Genomic DNA, 18,413 nt, shown 5'->3' with positions numbered 1-18,413 from the left:
GGGAACCCTGGTGTACAAAGGCTGTTGAAAATCTAGTCAAGAAGAAAAGGAAAGCTTACAAAATGTTCAAAAAACTAGGTAATGACAGAGATCTAGAAGATTATAAGGCTAGCAGGAAGAATGAAATTAGGAAAGCCAGAAGGGGCCATGAGAAGGCCTTGCTGAGTAGGATTAAGGAAAACCCCAAGGCATTCTACAAGAATGTGAAGAGCAAGAGGATAAGACATGAGACAATAGGACCAATCAAGTGAGTACATATGACATTGGAAAACTGTGTATGGAAATGGAGGAAACAGCAGAGATATTTAAAGAATTCTTTGCTTCAGTATTCACTAAGGAAAGGGACCTTGGTGACTGTAGGGATGACTTACAGAGGATTGAAAAGCTTGAGCATATTGACATTAAGAAAGATGATGTGCTGGAGCTTTTGGAAAGTATCAATAGACAATAGACAGTAGGTGCAGGAGTAGGCCATTCAGCCCTTCTAGCCAGCACCGCCATTCACTGTGATCATGGCTGATCATACACAATCAGTACCCCGTTCCTGCCCTCTCCCCATATCCCTTGACCCTGCTATCTATAAGAGCTCTATCTAACTCTCTCTTTAAAGCACCCAGAGACTTGGCCTCCATTGCCTTCTGGGGCAGAGCATTCCACATATCCACCACTCTCTGGGTGGACTACTCTCAAGTTGGATAAGTCTCCAGGACCAGATGAGGTGTACCCCAGGCTACTTGGGAGGCAAGGGAGGAGATTGCTGAGCCTCTGGCAATGATCTTTGCATCATCAATGGGAACAGGGGAAGGCTCCAGAGGACTGAAGGGTTGCAGATATTGTTCCCTTATTCAAGAAAGGGAGTAGAGATTGCTCAAGTTATAGACCAGTGAGTCTTACTTCAGTGGTTGGTAAGTTGATGGAGAAGATCCTGAGAGGCAGAATTTATGAACATTTGGAGAGGCATAATATGATTAGGAGTAGTCAGCATGGCTTTGTCGAGGGCAGGTCATGCCTTACGAGCCTGATTGAATTTTTTGAAAATGTGACTACACACATTGATGAAGGTAGAGCAGTAGATGTAGTGTATATGGATTTCAGCAAGGCATTTGATAAGGTTCCCCATCGAAGGCTTATTGAGAAAGTAAGGAAAGTAAGGGATGGGTTAATAAATTTGTTAATGACACAAAGGTTGGGGTTGTTGTGGATAGTGTGGAGGTCTGTCAGAGTTTACAGCGGGACATGGATAGGATGCAAAACTGGGCTGAGCGTTCAACCCAGGTAAGTGTGAGGTGGTTCATTTTGTTAGGTCAAATATGATGGCAGAATATAGTATTAATGGTAAGACTCTTGGCAGCTTGGAGGATCAGAGGGATCTTGGGGTCCGAGTCCATCGGACACTCAAAGCTGCCATGCAGGTTGACTCTGTGGATAAGAAGGCATACAGTGCATTGGCCTTCATGAACCATGGGATTGAGTTCAAGAGTTGAGAGATAAGGTTACAGCTTTATAGAACCCTGGTCAGACCCCACTTTGAGTACTGTGCTCGTTTCTGTTCACCTCACTACAGGAAGAATGTGGAAACTATAAAAAGGGTGCAGAGGAGTTTTATAAGGAAGTGCCCTGGATTGGGGAGCATGCCTTATGAGAATATGTTGAGTGAACTCGGCCTTTTCTCCTTGGAATGGCGGAGGATGAAAGGTGACCTGATAGAGGTGTATAAGATGATGAGAGGCATTGATCGTGTGGATAGTCAGAGGCTTTTTCCCAGGGTTGAAATGGGTACCACAAGAAGACACAGGTTTAAGGTGTTGAGTGATGAGTGTGTGGAATGGGCTGCAGGCAATGGTGGTGAAGGCGGAAACGATAGGGTCTTTTAATTGACTCCTGGATAGGTACATGGAGCCTAGAAAAATAGATGGTTATGGGTAACCCTAGGTAATTTCTAAAGTAAGTATATGTTAGGCACAGCATTGTGGGCTGAAGGGCCTGGATTGTGCTGTCGGTTTTCTATGTTTCTATGTATTATCTAAGGAGATAAGTGGAGTGAAACATCAAGTTAAAGAAACATAGAAAAAAGATAAAAACATGGGAGTAGGGGCACCAGGGATTTCTAAGTTCAAATTCTCGTAAAGTTGTACATCCACAGGAGTGGGGAAAGAGCACAGGAAAAGAATTTTAGCCACAAGACCATAAGACATAGGAGCAGAGCTATGCCACTTAGCCTATTACCTGATTTATTATCCCTCTCAACCCCATTCTCCTGACTTCTCCCCATAACCTTTAATTCCCTTACCATTCAAGAATCTATCAATCTCTGCCTTAAGTACACAAAATGACTTGGCCTCCACCACCCTCTGTGGTAAAGAAATCCACAGGGTCACTACCTTCTGACTAAAGAAATTCTTTCTCATCTCAGTCTAAAGGGACGTCCCTTTATTCCGAGGCAACATAAAAGAAATGTATTTTTATTTTCAGCTTTATGTAAAACATTTTTGGTATCTTTGGTTCAGCTTTAAGCTGCTCCCACTCTGCTATTGTTTTGCTTACCTGCTGCTAAAAATGTCCACCCATCCGATGAAAGAAACATGCTTCTCGGTGAGATCGATATCAAGTCCGCCTCCCTTCCTACAAACAGAACGCAGGCACGATGAAACTTTCCCCTGGATTTACATTAGTCCCTTTGCATTCTACTGAATATTCTAAACTGATTCTGGCTTCTGTCCCCTTCCTTTCCACACCTAATGAAGGGACGGCCTGAAACATCGACTATTAACTCGCCTCCATATTTACTGCCTGGCCTGCTGAAGTTCCTCCAGCATTTTGTGTGTATTAATCTTAAATTTGCACTTTAAGCATTGCTTGCTTGACAACTTTCAGCCTGCTCTCTGATCAGAAGGGTTGATCTGGCATTCACTTTATAGTTTCTGTGTTTTCAGGATGCCCCCCACCCGTGCCTCAGAGTCAATGGATTAACAGATCACAGGACACTCATGGTACAACAAGCAAACATGGCAGACTATTCTGTATCTTTGAAAAGGGTCACTTATTCAATTGCGAAGAGCACACTTACTCACCAGTAGGTTTGATAGCATCAGATAGCTCCATGTCTGTACTTGCTGAAGTTTAGGAGAATGAAAGGGGATCTCATTGAAACCTACCAAATCTTGAAAGGCCTAGATAGAGTGGGTGAGGAGAGGATATTTCCTAAAGTGGGGGAGTCTAAGGTCATTGGGCACAGCCTCAGAATAGAAGAATGTCACTTTAGGAAGGACATAAGGAGGAATTTCTTTAGCCAGAGGATAGTGAATCTATGGAATTCATTCCTTAGATGGGATTAGAATGGATGGGTACTTGATAGTCAGCATGTTCATGATGGGCCAAAGGGCCTGTTTCTGTGCTGTATGACTGTGAAACTCCATGAGCTTTTTGTGGATGCACAGCTTGGCCCTAATTGCAGCACATTGCCCAAGAATATAGACAATAGACAGTAGGTGCAGGAGTAGGCTATTCGGCCCTTCTAGCCAGCACCGCCATTCACTGTGATCATGGCTGATCATACACAATCAGTACCCCGTTCCTGCCCTCTCTCCATATCCCTTGACCCCGCTATCTATTAGAGCTCTATCTAACTCTCTCTTGAATGCATCCAGAGACTTGGCCTCCACTGCCTTTTGGGGCAGAGCATTCCACATATCCACCACTCTCTGGGTGAAAAAGTTTTTCCGCATCTCTGTTCTAAATGGCCTACCCCTTATTCTTAAACTGTGGCCTCTAGTTCTGGACTCACCCATCAGCAGGAACATGTTTCCTGCCTCCAGCATGTCCAATCCCTTAATAATCTTATATGTCTCAATCAGATCACCTCTGATCCTTCTAAATTCCAGTGTATACAAGCCCAGTCGCTCCAATCTTTCAACATATGACAGTCCCGCCATTCCGGGAATTAACCTTGTGAACCTACGCTGCACTCCCTCAATAGCAAGAATGTCCTTCCTCAAATTTGGAGACCAAAACTGCACACAATACTCCAGGTGAGGTCTCACCAGGATCCTGTACAACTGCAGAAGGACCTCTTTACTCCTATACACAATTCCTCTTGTTATAAAGGCCAGCATGCCATTAGCTTTCTTCACTGCATGCTGTACCTGCATGCTTGCTTTCATTGACTGATGTACAAGAACACCTAGATCTCGTTGTACTTCCCCTTTTCCTAACTTGACTCCATTTAGATAGTAATCTGCCTTCCTGTTCTTGCCACCAAGGTGGATAACCTCACATTTATCCACATTAAACTGCATCTGCCATACATTTGCCCACTCACCCAACCTGTCCAAGTCACCCTGTATTCTCATAACATCCTCCTGACATTTCACACTGCCACCCAGCTTTGTGTCATCAGCAAATTTGCTAATGTTACTTTTAATCTCTTCATCTAAATCATTAATGTATATTGTAAACAGCTGCGGTCCCAGCACCGAACCTTGCGGTACCCCACTGGTCATAGCCTACCATTCCAAAAGGGACCCGTTAATCGCTACTCTTTGTTTCCTGTCAGCCAGCCGATTTTCAATCCATGTCAGTACTTTGCCCCCAATACCATGTGCCCTAATTTTGCCCACTAATCTCCTATGTGCAACTTTATCAAAAGCTTTCTGGAAGTCCAGGTACACTACATCCACTGGATCTCCCTTGTCTATTTTCATAGTTACATCCTCAAAAAACTCCAGAAGATTAGTTAAGATTAGTTAAGCAGGATTTTCCCTTCATAAATCCATGCTGACTCGGACTGATCCTTCTACTGCTATCCAAATGTGTCATAATTTCCTCTTTTATAATTGACTCCAGCGTCTTTCTCACCACTGACGTCAGGCTAACCGGTCTATAAATCCCTGTTTTCTCTCTCCCTCCTTTCTTGAAAAGTGGGACAACATTAGCCACCCTCCAATCAGCAGGAACTGTTCCTGAATCTATAGAACATTGGAAAATGATTACCAATGTGTCCACGATTTCTAGAGCCACTTTAAGTACCCTCGGATGCAGACCAACAGGTCCCGGGAACTGATCAGCCTTCAGACTCAACAGTCTATCCAACATCGTTTCTTGTCCAAAATAAACTAATATAAATAAGAAAGGACCGCACTCAGCTAGAAAAAGGGCAACGCAGCAAGTGCTGGAGGAACTCTGCAAGTCAGGCCTGATGCCAGTGTTGCTCAAGATTTCTAGCATCTCTTGCATTTATGTTCAAAAACTAATCTCTGTTTTGTCTTTCGTGGCTGTGGACAAGTGGTGCCGTTGTGCTTCTGGAGAGAGGCTGACACACTGAGGAGCATTTGTGAGTGGGCAGGGGGTGTGTAGTGTACAGCAGCCAAGAGGGATGTGATCTGATGGTTGCTGTGTAGGTGAGGGAGTTGTAATAAAGTGTCTGTGACATGCTGTAGTTGTGCTGCTAAGATTTGTTTACTCTTAAAAAATTTCATTTGTAATCAATTACAGATTTTTAAAGTTAATTATCTTGAAAATTAAACAGATTATTTCTGTTTGTCACAAGTACATTGAAACATACGTCATTGCAAAATGGATCATTTAACATCAATAACCAACAGTCCGAGGGTGAGCTAGGGGCAACTTATAAGTGTCATCATGCTTCCGGTGCCAACATAGCATACCCACAATTTACTAACCCTAATCCAAATGTCTCTGGAATGTGAAATGAAACTACAGTACCTGCAGGAAACCCACCCAGTACAGGGAGGATGTAAAAACTTCTTTCAGACAACTGCAGGAATTGAAACTGGGTTGCTGGTGCTGTAAAGAGTTATGCTAACCGCTACACTGCTGTGCTGCCCATGGACAGGAAAAGCAGCAGATACCACACTCCTGCTGGTGTTGGGTGTAAGTCTTTCCAGCTGTTGCAGTCTGAGCAGGTGTACTTTAAATATCTTCATCATGTTATGAAGTTGTCCTCAGATATATTGAAAGTTCTATTTGCATTTCTTTCCATCCAACAAAATTCAGTGATTTCAACCTGTTTCCAGAAAGCAGAATATTAATCAGTATTTCAGCCTTTATGAAGGTTTTCCTGCCAGATGCTTGATGGGAATGTTACAGGATGTTCTGGTGTCCAACATAACACCGGCAGACTCTGTCAGTTCTCACTCCCAGCCCCAGCATTCTGTCTTCTCCCTCTTTTCTTCTTCACCACTTGCAAGGCCCAAGGGAGGACCATGACCATCTGAGGAGAGGGATTGGGAGCGAGAATAGACTGAGCCTGCTTCGCCTTTCATCATAATCACAAATGATCTCCACATCCTGAGTCCTGTTGAAGGGTTTTGGCCGAAATCATTGACTGCTTACTCTTTACCATAGATGCTGCCTGGTCTGTCGAGTTCCTCCAGCCTTTTGTGAGTGTTGCTTTTTATCTCCACATCTCCTGCAATATCTCCACATTCCTGGATTTCCTTCATATCCCAAAATCTATGTTTGGCTGTACAGTATATTTATAGGCAGATGACAATATAAACTTGAACCTGAATTTGGGGGAGGGGAAACAATGACAAAGCCTCCACAGCCTTCTCCCTTCATATTTTACCACATTCAGTCCAAAACAACCTCAATTATTCTGAGACTACTACCCCCTCCTGCCACCCTCCTTAGCCAGGAGAAACCATCCTCTTTGCATCTTCTCATACTCTCCTTATACAAACCCACATCCCAGCAGTTGTTTGGTAATTCTCTGCTACACAACCTCTGAAGTAAGGAATCAAAACCATACACAGTATTCCAGGTGAGGTCCCACAGAGGCTTTATCATTTTCAATATGACTACTTTACGCCTTTATTTCAGTCCTCTCCTAATACACACAGTAGCCACTTTACTAGGTACCTCCTGTAACTAAAAAAGTGTCCGAGTGTACGTTCATGGTCTTCTGCTGCTGCACTCCATCCACTTCAAGGTTCGACATGTAGTGCCATTCAGTGACGTTCTTCTGCACACCACTGTTATAAAGCACGGTTGGTTGAGTTACTGTCACCTTCCTGTCACCTTGAACCTGTTTGGCCATTCTCCTCTGACCTCTCACATTAACAAGACGTTTTCACCTGCAAAACTACAGCTTGCTGCATGATTTTTGTTTCTCAAACCATTCTCTGCAAACTCTAGAGACTATTGTGCATAGAAATCCCAGGAGATCAGCAGTTTCTGAGATACCTCCTCTCTTACCACCATTCAGGACCCCAAACAGTCTGTCCAGGAGAGGCAACACTTCACTTGTGAGTCTGTTGGGGTAATCTATTGCATCCAGTGCTCCCGGTGTGGCCTCTTCTACATCAGCGAGACCCGACGCAGATTGGGGGATCGCTTTGTTGAGCACCTACACTCCGTCCGCCACAACAGACAGGATCTCCCGGTTGCCACCCACTTCAACTCTCCTTCACATTCCCATTCGGGTATGCTCATACATGGCCTCCTCTACTGCCATGATGAGGCCAAACTTCGGATGGAGGAACAACATCTCATATACGGTCTGGGTAGTCTCCGGCCCTTTGGTATGAACATCGAATTCTCCAACTTCCAGTAATTCCCTCCCTCTCCCTTCCCCCATCCCACCTTCACTCTTTCTCCTCTTCTAGCTGCCTATCACCTCTCATGACTCTGCCTTCTTCTACTACCCATAGTGCTTTCCCCTTAGATTCCTTCTTATCCTGCCTATCCCCTCCCCAACCCCTTGATCTTTCCTCTGATTGGTTCTCCACCCTCCCCCCACCTTCTTTATAGGGCCCCTGGCCCCTCCTCCTTTAGTCCTGTCGAAGGGTCTCGGCCCGAAACGTTGACTGCTCCTTTCAACGGATGCTGCCCGACCTGCTGAGTTCATCCAGCATTTTTGTATGTCTTGATTTGACCACAGCATCTGCAGTGTACTTTGTGTTTACTCAAACCACACTGTCTGGTAAACAACAGTCAGTATTTTTATAGTTTGATGTGATATTCTATGTGCTGTTCCCACCTTTAAGGACCCCCATCACCCAGGACATGCCCTCTTCTCACTGCTAACACCAGGGAAGAGGTATAGGAGCTTGAAGACACACACGTCACATTTCAGGGACAGCTTCTTCCCCTCCACCATCAGATTTCTGAACAGTCCGTGAACCCATGAACACTAGCTCACTATTTTTTGCTCTCTTTTTGCATTACTTATTTAATTTAATTTTTATATATACTTATTTATAATTTGTAGTTTTTTATTATTCTATATTACAATGTACTGCTGTCACAAAACAACTATTTTTATGACATTTGCCAGTGATTTTCAACCTGATTCTTTTGTTTCAATGTACGTGATGAATAAAGTTAATCTCTTAATCTTTAAAAATCTCTTTAAAAGTCCAGTAATCTCTTGCTATATGGCTCAGCAGCTTTTTACTTCCAGATTATTTAATTATCTGAATTTGACTTCCACAGCAGTCATGGGGAGATTGGAATTCACATTTCCACATCACTGCTCCAAGTTTCCTAAAATAACCACTCTACTAGCATGTCACGTCTAGCCGCTCCTCGAGGCAATTTGAGAAGATGTCCTACCCTCTGCTGGGGCCAAGCCGGGAAGGTCAATAAATTCTGGCCTCTCCTGATGCACTCAGATTGAACAAACAGGACAACATGATGCCAACCTCTGCTATATACTCTACCTTGGATATACTGCAGTTTGGTAATTTGGACTGGCTGCTTTGGAATTGCTTGAATATTCTGAAAGAAACACAGAAAACCACAAATGTTGAGTTCTGCTTCAGAAGAATAGCTCCCAAGAAAGCATATCAGTGCCTCTACATCCTGATGAGCCTAAAGCAGGGGTGCTCAACCTTCTCTATGCCATTGTCCCCTCCCATTAACTGAGGGGACTGCGGACCCCAAGCTGGGAACTCTTGGACTGAAGAAATTTACCATGTTCTGTGTGTGCTTACGAATTTTTATTTTCGTACCATAGAAAGCACACTGTCTTGATGTATCATGGTTTGGTACAGCAATTGCTGTGCATGTGCAAGAAACTGCAGAGAGTTATGGACACAGCTCAGCACAACTTGGAAGCCGGACTCCCCTCTATAGACTCTGTCTATACATCTCACTGCCGCAGTAAAACTGCCAGCATAATCAAAGACACCCTCCCCACCCCCCACACCCTGGGTATACTCTTTTCTTTCCCCATCCCACTTCCCAATTAGACAGAAGATACAAAAGTCTGAAAGCACGTGCCACCAGGCTCAAGGACAGCTTCTACCCTGCTATTGGACACTATTGTTGCACATTCTCTATAGTTGTTACATTTTATTCTGCACTGTTATTTTGTCAGGACCTTCTGTTGGTCACAGTTGACCGTGAATGTTGCATCCTAGCTGTCTACATGATGCACAAGCCAGGGCAGAACGATACGGAGAGCAAGCTGTTGCCCATGCGGCAGGCTCCCTCTCTCCACACAGCTGATCAATCCGAAGGAATGGCACCAGTAGCATCACAGGAGTTGCCGTGCGTGGGAATAGCCACAAGGCTGCGGAGGTTTGAGATCAGAGTTTTCCTTCTCCTATGTGAGCTGCCAACCACAGCTGACAAGCCTGATCTGCCTGAAGCGACTGGTTTTAAGGTACCAGTAACCCAATTTTGTCCCTTCTCCTGTCAGTAGAAACAGTTCTGCCGAGCCGAATAGCCAGGAGCTGAACTTGGTTGTCGGAGGCTATTTGAGATGCACACCTGTGGGAGAATTTAACAGGTAGTAGGAGCTTTTCCACACTACTGCCAGTGTGGAGAGAGGGAGCCTGCCACATGGGCAACAACTTGCCCCCAGCTATGACAACCTTAAGGAACCTTGTTTTTTATTGTTTTACCTTGCTCTATCTCACTGCACTGTGTAATGATTTGATCCATTTGAACAGTGACTCATTACTGCCTTGCATCTTGTTTGCCTGCACTGCTCTGCACTTTCTCAGTAACTGACAGACCTTATCCTGCACTCTGCTGTTGTGTCCCCTGTGTAATGAGATGGTCAGAACCACGCAGTGATGAAGAGGGAACACTGTGACTCACTGGAATGGTAGTAAACCACTCACCATGCCGAGCTGCCTCTCCAATGCTTGGTCAGCTGGGTAAGCTGAATTTACAGCCACCGTTCCATGTGCCCCAGGTGATCACTGTATCTCAGTACAGGTAATAATACTAGGTCAATTTACCAATAGCTTCTATTAAATGTGAGGAAAATCCAATGGGAACGGAATTGAAATTAGATGTTTCAATTATTTAATTATTTATTGTTGTCACGTGTACCGAGATACAGTGAAAAGTTTGTCTTGCATATTGTTGATATGGATCACATCATTGTACAGTGCATTAAAGTAGAACAAGGTAAAACAATAACAATGCAGATGCAGTCACTTTAGAGTCATTTAGTTATCCAGCATGTAAACAGGCCTTTCGGCCTATTTCAACCAAACTGTCTTTCTCAGTTAATCCCACTTGCTTGCATTTGACCCATCTAGAACTGGAATTGGAATTGATTTATTATTGTCACATGCTCAGTGATAAGCTGGTCTTGTATACTGTTTCATTCATTCATTCATTATGCGCCATGCCGTATGATGTGGGCGATCATGGTCTTTCCATGACCGTGATTGTTCTTGGCAAATTTTCCTACAGAAGTGGTTTGCCATTGTCTTTTTCTGGGCAGTGTCTTTACAAGACGGGTGACCCCAACCATTATCAATACTCTTCAGAGATTGTCTGCCTGGCATCAGTGATCGCGTAACCAGAACTTGTGATATGCACCAGCTGCTTATACAACCATCCACTACCTACTCCCATGGCTTCTCGTGACCCTCATTGGGGGCTAAGCTGGTGCTCTACCCTGCCCAAGGGCGAACTGCAGGCTTGCAGAAGGAAGGAGCTCCTTATGCCTTCTTTGGTTGAGACATATCCCATCCCCGCCACCCATACTGTTTAGAGCTCAAATCAACACACAGTACATTGGGGTTGTACAACGAAAAACAATACAATGCAGAATAAAGTGTAACAACCACAGAGGAAGTGCAATAAGGTGCAAGATCGTAATGAGGTAGATTATGGGACCTTTATACCAGGGAAGCATTTAATAGCAACAGAAAGAACAGGAGAGTCTCTGCACTCCCAGGAAATGAATATTTCATGATATGTGCCGTAATTCTTTGAACTGAGTTGGTCCCAAAATCTCAACAGGTTTCCCTAAAAAAAATCCATTTATTTGCTGCTTTAGTTTTTAACTAACCCGCAAAATACACTGCAGGAGTGTGTTGTTCTTCTCAGAACAAAGGGATGAAGGAGATCTGGCAAAGGTAGACACAATCACAGTTAGGTTAGAAAATGAAGTCATTCCCATTAACACACAGTTCAATTGGGTCAACATACATAAAGTGTTAGCAGAAAATCGAAGGAGAATTGGAATTGGAATTGATATATTATTGTTACATGTACCAAGGTACAGAGTGTAAAGATCATTTCACACATGTCAAATTATTACACAGTGCATTGAGCTGGAACAAGGTGAAACAATAACAATGCCGAATAAAGTGAAAAAGTTGTAGAGAAAGTGCAGTGCAGGCAGAGAATAAGGTGCAAGACATACCAAGCTTGACTGGGAGGTCAATAGATCAATGTGAGGAAAAGTTTTTTTTTTACGCAAATTGTCTCAAAACTGGCAGAGACAAAATGAATTAGCGCAATACACAAAATGCTAGAGGAACTTAACACATCCGAATCAGGTTTATTATCACCAGCTTGTGACGTGAAATTTGTTAACTGAGCAGCAGCAGTTCAATGCAACACATAATCTAGCAGAGAGAAAAAATAATAATAAATAAAATAAAAATAATAAATTATCAAGTAAATCAATTATGTATATTGAATAGATTTTAAAAACATGCAAAAACAGAAATACTGTATATTTTTTTAAAAATTGAGGTAGTGTCCAAAGATTCAATGTCCATTTAGGAATCAGATGGCAGAGGGGAAGAAGCTGTCCCTGAATCGCTGAGTGTGTGCATTCAGGCTTCTGTACCTCCTACCTGATGGTAACAGTGAGAAAAGGGCATGCCCTGGGTGCTGGAGGTCTTTAATGATGGACGCTGCCTTTCTGAGACACTGCTGCTGGGTACTTTGTAGGCTAGTACCCAAAATGGAGCTGACTAGATTTACAACCGTCTACAGCATCTTTCAGTCCTGTACAGTAGCTCCTTCATACCAGACAGTGATGCAGCCTGTCAGAATGCTCTCCACGGTACAACTCTAACAATTTTTGAATGCATTTGTTGACATGCCAAATCTCTTCAAACACCTAGTAAAGTATAGCCACTGTCTTGCCTTCTTTATAACCACATCAATATGTTGGGACCAGGTTAGATCCTCAGAGATCTTGACACCCAGGAACTTGAAGCTGCGCACTCTCTCCACTTCTGATCCCTCTGTGTTGTGTGTGTTGATCTGCATTTCCAACATCTGCAAAATCTTGTGAAAATCAATTAGTGTCTCCAGACCATAAGACTTTGGAACATAATTAGTCCACTTGGCCCTCTGAATTTTCTTCGTCAGTCCATCACAGCTGATTTATTATCCCACTGAGCCCCATGCTCCTGCCTTCTCCCCATAACCTTTGATGCGCTTACTAATTGAGGAACTACTAAACTCTGCTTGAAATATACTCAATGACTTGGTCTCTATAGCTGTCTGTGGAAATGAATTTCACAGATTTGCCACCCATTGACTGAAGAAATTTCTCCTCATCTCTATTCTAAAGCCTCTATTCTAAGGCTGTGCCCTCTGATCCTAGACTCACCCACTATAGGAAGCGTCCTCCCACATCCACTCTATCTAGGCCTTTCAATACTCTATAGGATTCAATGAGATCCCTCCTCATTCTTCAAAATTCCAATGAGTATAGGCCCAGACCCATCATTCTTGTGACCCTCCTCTGGACTCTCTCCAGTGCCAGCACATCCTTTTGTAGATAAGGGACCCAAAACCATTCAGTTTACAGGGAAACAGGGATCCTAAAAAGAAAAAATTCTTCTGGTCTACCCTCCTTCCCCAGTGTCTGCCTCCCGTTTTCCTATTCATATTACCAATTTGTCCTCAATTCTAACCCAGCTCAAATCAGTCCCAGTGACAGAGCCTGCAGATTACAATCCCACAGCTCCAGCAATCCGGGTTCAAGTCCAACCTCTGGCTCTTTCTGTGTGGAGTGTTCACGTTCTCTCTGTGACCATAAGCTTTCCCCTGGGTGCCCTGATTTCCCGCTATAAACCAAAGATAGGGTGATAGGTTAATTGGGTAGCGCAAATGAGGGGAAATAAGGAGGGAAGGAAAGGAGCCCATACCTAAAGGCCCTTGAACTTGTCTTGAAGATTGTTTAGACACAAAAGCTGAGAGTATCCTTGAATGAACCTAATGCCAGTTTGACTAATCTACCTCCTACTGGTTATTTAATTATTGCATGAAAGAGGAGGACATTTGGCCCATCAGCTCCATGTCAGCTCTCAGCATGTGCTGACCCTTGAGAGGGTCTGGAGGAGATTCACAGGAATGAAAAGTTTAACCTCTGATGTCTCTAAGCCTGTACTGAATGGATGAGGGCAGAAGTCATTGAAGCCTACCAGATACCGAAAGACCTGGGTAGAATGGACAGGGAAAGGATGTTACCATTGGTGAGAGAATCTGGGATCTGAGAGCAGAGCTTCACAATAAAGGAAAGAGGAGAAACTTCTTCAAGACAGGGAGTGACGAATCTGTGGAATTCATTCTGGAGGACAAATGATGGGGTTGTGTTGGGGTGTACTTAAGGCAAAATCAATAGGTTGTTGTTTGGTAAGGAGGTTAAGAGTTAAAGGAGGAACGTGAGAAAATGGGTATAATAATCAAGAATCCATGATTGAATGGTGGAGCAGACTCGATGGGCTGAATGGCCTAATTCTGTTCCAAATCTGATGGGACTGATGGAATTTCTCTGCTGAGAGCTAACATGGAGCTGATGGGCCAAATGTCCTCCTCATTCATGTAATAATTAAGTAACCAGTAGGAGGTAGATTAGTCAAACTGGCATTAGGTTCATTCAAGGATACTCTCAGCTTTTGTGTCTAAACAATCTTCAAGACAAGTTCCAGGCCCTCCTGTGGTGATGTTCTCCTTCTCAATGACACTGTTACAGCAGCTGGTGAAATTGAACAGCTTTACCCTGCTCATGTTCTCAGGCTAATCACTTCCACGCTCCCATGAAGTCAGTCAGCTAAAGTCAGTGCTCCTGTGACTTCAACACAACTTCACAGATAAATTGTTAGCCTCTTTAAGAATTTCAAAGATTTACAAGCAGGGGAAATAAATCTTGTCCTCATTTGGAATGGTAGACCCTTGAGCCTCTGACCCCTCCACCTGTAGCATGTCTCCATTCAAAGATTACCCTTTCCTCTGTGTTGCTAATACTACCATGACATATTCTTGATTGGTAAATAGATAAATTGCTAAATTGGTTTATTATCGTCACATGTACCTCATATTCACCTTTTGGCAACAGCTTAAGCTTGAGGAGATTTGGTACGTCACCAGAGACTAGCAAATTTCTGCAGATGTGCCGTGGTCTGGTATGGAGGTTCCAATGCACAGGGCTGTAGACTCAGCCTGCTCCATCACTGGCACTAGCTGCCCCACCATTGAGGACATCTTCAAAAGGGGAGGCCTCAGGAAGGTGGCATCCATTATGAAGGAGCCCACCATCCAAAACATATCCTCTTCTCATTACTACCATCAGAGAGAAGGTACAAGAACCTGAAGACATACACTCAACATTTTAGAAACAGCTTCTTCCCCTCAGCGTCAGATTTCTGAATGGTCTGAGCACCCATGAACGTTCTTCTTAAGCTGTTCACCCCTACTGGGCACAGGCCACAAACAGCAGCTCACCAGAGTCCTCTGACCTGGGCCAGTCCTTAAAAGTTTTCCCAGGTGTAGCCCATCTTCTCGATGTATCCTGCCATTCACAGGGAAGAGGTCTTTGCCATTTCTGTAACTTTGGGCTTTTATGGGATGGGGTTGCTAGCCCAATGACCAACATCCCCATCCCCATTCCCCTCCTTTCGCAGCTGGTCTTAGGATTGTCCATGGCAGAGTAATCTGATTTTACGTAACTACTTTTTCCTCTTTTTTTTCTCAACTTATTTATATTCTTATGGCTATTGTTGCAACTTAGTTATTTTTTATGTATTGCACTGTATTACTGCCACAAAACAGCAAATTTCATGACATATGATTCTGATTCTGAAGTACGTGGACCCAGCCCCTTGAACTGAGTGTTAACGGGAACCATTTCATTCTGTTCACCCTCTCTAATCCTGCTGTGATTGCACCCACCTCTGTCAAACCTCCTTTCATCCTTTGTTCCAAGAAGAAAACCCAACTTCTCTTGTCTAACTCGAGTTTCAATTAATAATTACAGCTCTAAGTAAATAAATTTTGATCACAAGGATAATAACATCTTGGAACCAAAGCAGATCAGAGGATTACAGCACAGAGCAGACGATTCATTTTCAGGAAGTACTGAGATCCTCCTGTTCTTCCCATTGCTATTAAATGGTTCCCTGCTACAATAAGATGAACTCTTGGCTTCATAATCTACCTCGTTATGATTTTGCACCTTGTTGTTTACATCCACTGCTCTTTCTCCGTAATTGTTACACTTTATTCTGTATTGTTATTGTTTTCCCTGCTACAACCTCAGCGCTCCATATAATTGATTTTCTTTGGATGAGAAGTATGCAAGACAAGGTTTTCATTATCTCTTGTTAATCAGCTAACACCAATTCCAATTCTAACTGATTTTCCTCAAACTTAATAGAAACTATTGATAAATTTGGTAAATTGTTTTATCATTGTCACATGTACTCAAATGCAGTAAAAAAAAACTTGCTTTGCATGCCATCCATACAGATCATTTCATTACATAGTGCATTGAGGTAGTATAAGGGAAAGCAATAACAGAATGCAGAATATGGCCATAATGAGGTGGATTGTGAGATTAAGAGTCTATTGTGTCCTAATAAGGGACTATACAATAGTCCTATATCAGTGGGATAGAATCTGTTCTTAAGCCTAGTGCCATGTGCTTTCAAGCTTTTGTATCTTCTGCCTGATGGGAGGGGTGAGAAAAGAAAATGTCTGGGGTGGATGGGGATCTTTGATTGATTACTGAGGCAGTGAGAAATTTACACAGAGTCTATGGACAGGAGGCTGATTTCCTTGATATGTTGAGCTGTGCCCACAAGTCTCTGCAGCTTCTTGCACTCATGGGTAGAGCAGTTGCCGTACCAAGCCGTGGTGCACATGAATGCATTCCATGGTGCATCAATAAAAACTGGTGAGGGTGAAAAGAGGCATGTCAAGTATCTTTATTATGTCCATAGAGCCTAAAAATCTATCAATTTCGGACTTGAGTACATTCAGTGTCTGACCACCCACACCCCACTGAGAGAGGGAGAGAGAGGATTCCAAAGAAATCTCTTTCCACTTCGCTAGGACATCTGAGACTACGACCCTTAGTCTGGAAGCTTACATCAGAAACAGTGCTTCTTTCTCAGCTGTAGATACCTGGAAGACTTCTCTCCAACAGACCCTCAACACTCACCCAATCTCTTAGACTCCGATTCTTTATTAATGATGAGACCTGCTACATGGAGGGTGGGTTGATATTGACTTGTTAGAGAGTGTTCAGTCACTTGTGGACAATCATTGGGAGGTTAATTTCAGTTTCTTTAGGCATTGACAATTGCTTAAAATTTACAGGAGGTATTTCACAATAATGTTGGTTTTCCACTAGTATTTATTGAAATACATTGCAGAACAGGCCCTTCCAGCCCTTTGTGAGCTGCACCACCTATCAATCTCCCAATTTAGTCCCAGCCTAATCATGGAACAATTAACAATAATCAAATAATTTTTCAGCCAGTAGATCTTTGGAATGTGGGAGGAAACTAGAGCACCCAGAGGAAACCCACACAGTCATGAGGAGAATGTAAAACTCCTTACAGGCAGTGGTGGGAATTGAACCCAGGTCACTGCTACAGTAAAGCGTTGTGTTGCCGCGACACTATCGTGTTGCCATATTCTAGTCTGTTGTATAGAATTTCCTCTCAGAATGTTTCACTTGTAGAACATGGAACAACATATTATGGGCACTGAATTTGTGCCGATCTATATAAACCTACTCCATGATCAATCTAACCCTTCACTCCCACACAGGACATAACCCTATTTTTCTTCTATCCATGTGCCTATCTGGGGGTTTTTGAAATGTCCTTTTTATATCAGCCCCTATCACGGGGGTCGGCAACCTGCGGCTCCCGAGCCATTTGTGGCTCTTTCACCTCTGTGCTGCGGCTCCCTGTGGCTTTGGGAAATAATTGGTCAGTATTTAATTAAAATGTATTTTATGTTAGTTTGTTAGCTTTTGAAATGTAATTCTAAATTTGAAGATTATGGTGATCTTGTACAATGTAAGTGTGGCGACACATTTTCTGACACATCCGAAACGGCTCTCAATTAGCCAGCATTCCGGCTAAGGGAGATTGCCTACGGGGGTTTGTGAGTACGTGTCTTTTGCAGCATCTGCGTCCATGGGGGCTGGGTTGAGGGAGGCTTAGAAGCAAGGCTGTTTAGTTCGAATAAAGTTATTCGACTGCAGTTTACTGACTGCCTGAACACACCGCTGCAACGTGTTTTTATCGCTATTAATATACATCACCACTGCCAATACCTGACACCCGCCAGTGCGCGATTTCTTTAATTTTTCGATCCAAGGTAAGCCAACTATGGAGAATTCTAAAAAAAGAAAAGTGACTGAAGAAAACAGAACGTTTAATGATACGTGGACAGATTCATTTGCTTTCACTGTTGACGAGACTGGTTTACCGGTATGCTTAATATGCAATGAGAAACTAGCAAACAACAAAAAGTCAAATGTCGCAAGGCATTTCCAGAGTAAACACGCAGCCTTTGCTCAAAAATATCCGGATGGAGATGAGAGAAAAAAAGCCGTTTCGGAACTGATGCGGAAGGTTGATCTGAGCAAAAATCATTTCCAGAAATGGATGAAGTCAGGAAAATCAACGACATACGCCAGTTATATTGCCGCTCAGGAAATAGTCAGGCACGGGAAGCAGTTTACAGATGGTGAATATATAAAAGAATCTTTCATTAAGATTTCAGAACATCTATTCACGGACTTTAAAAACAAGAGTGAAATTGTGCAGAAAATCAGGGATATGCCCCTCTCTGCAAAGACTGTCAAAGACAGAACCATAAAAATGGCAGAAGACATCACAAGACAGCAAATTAAAGACATCAATTCAGCTGTGGCCTACTCG

General features: G+C 43.2%; 1 protein-coding gene across 1 annotated transcript in view; it reads right to left on the bottom strand.

The window, feature by feature from the left end:
- The window catches only part of poln (polymerase (DNA directed) nu), a 283,259-nt gene that overhangs the window by 138,393 nt on the left and 126,453 nt on the right, over positions 1–18,413 (bottom strand). The window contains exons 13-14 of the mRNA XM_059974013.1: positions 8,682–8,739; positions 2,545–2,622 (exon numbers count right to left, since the gene is read on the bottom strand). Of these exons, the coding sequence (XP_059829996.1) occupies positions 2,545–2,622; positions 8,682–8,739 (136 nt within the window). The remainder of the gene's footprint in view (positions 1–2,544; positions 2,623–8,681; positions 8,740–18,413) is intronic.

The sequence above is a fragment of the Hypanus sabinus genome, chromosome 7 (assembly GCF_030144855.1).
Source record: "Hypanus sabinus isolate sHypSab1 chromosome 7, sHypSab1.hap1, whole genome shotgun sequence".
Taxonomy (NCBI): Eukaryota; Metazoa; Chordata; class Chondrichthyes; order Myliobatiformes; family Dasyatidae; genus Hypanus; species Hypanus sabinus.
Note: the sequence above shows the minus strand (reverse complement) of the source record. Positions and strands in the feature narration are given on the sequence as shown.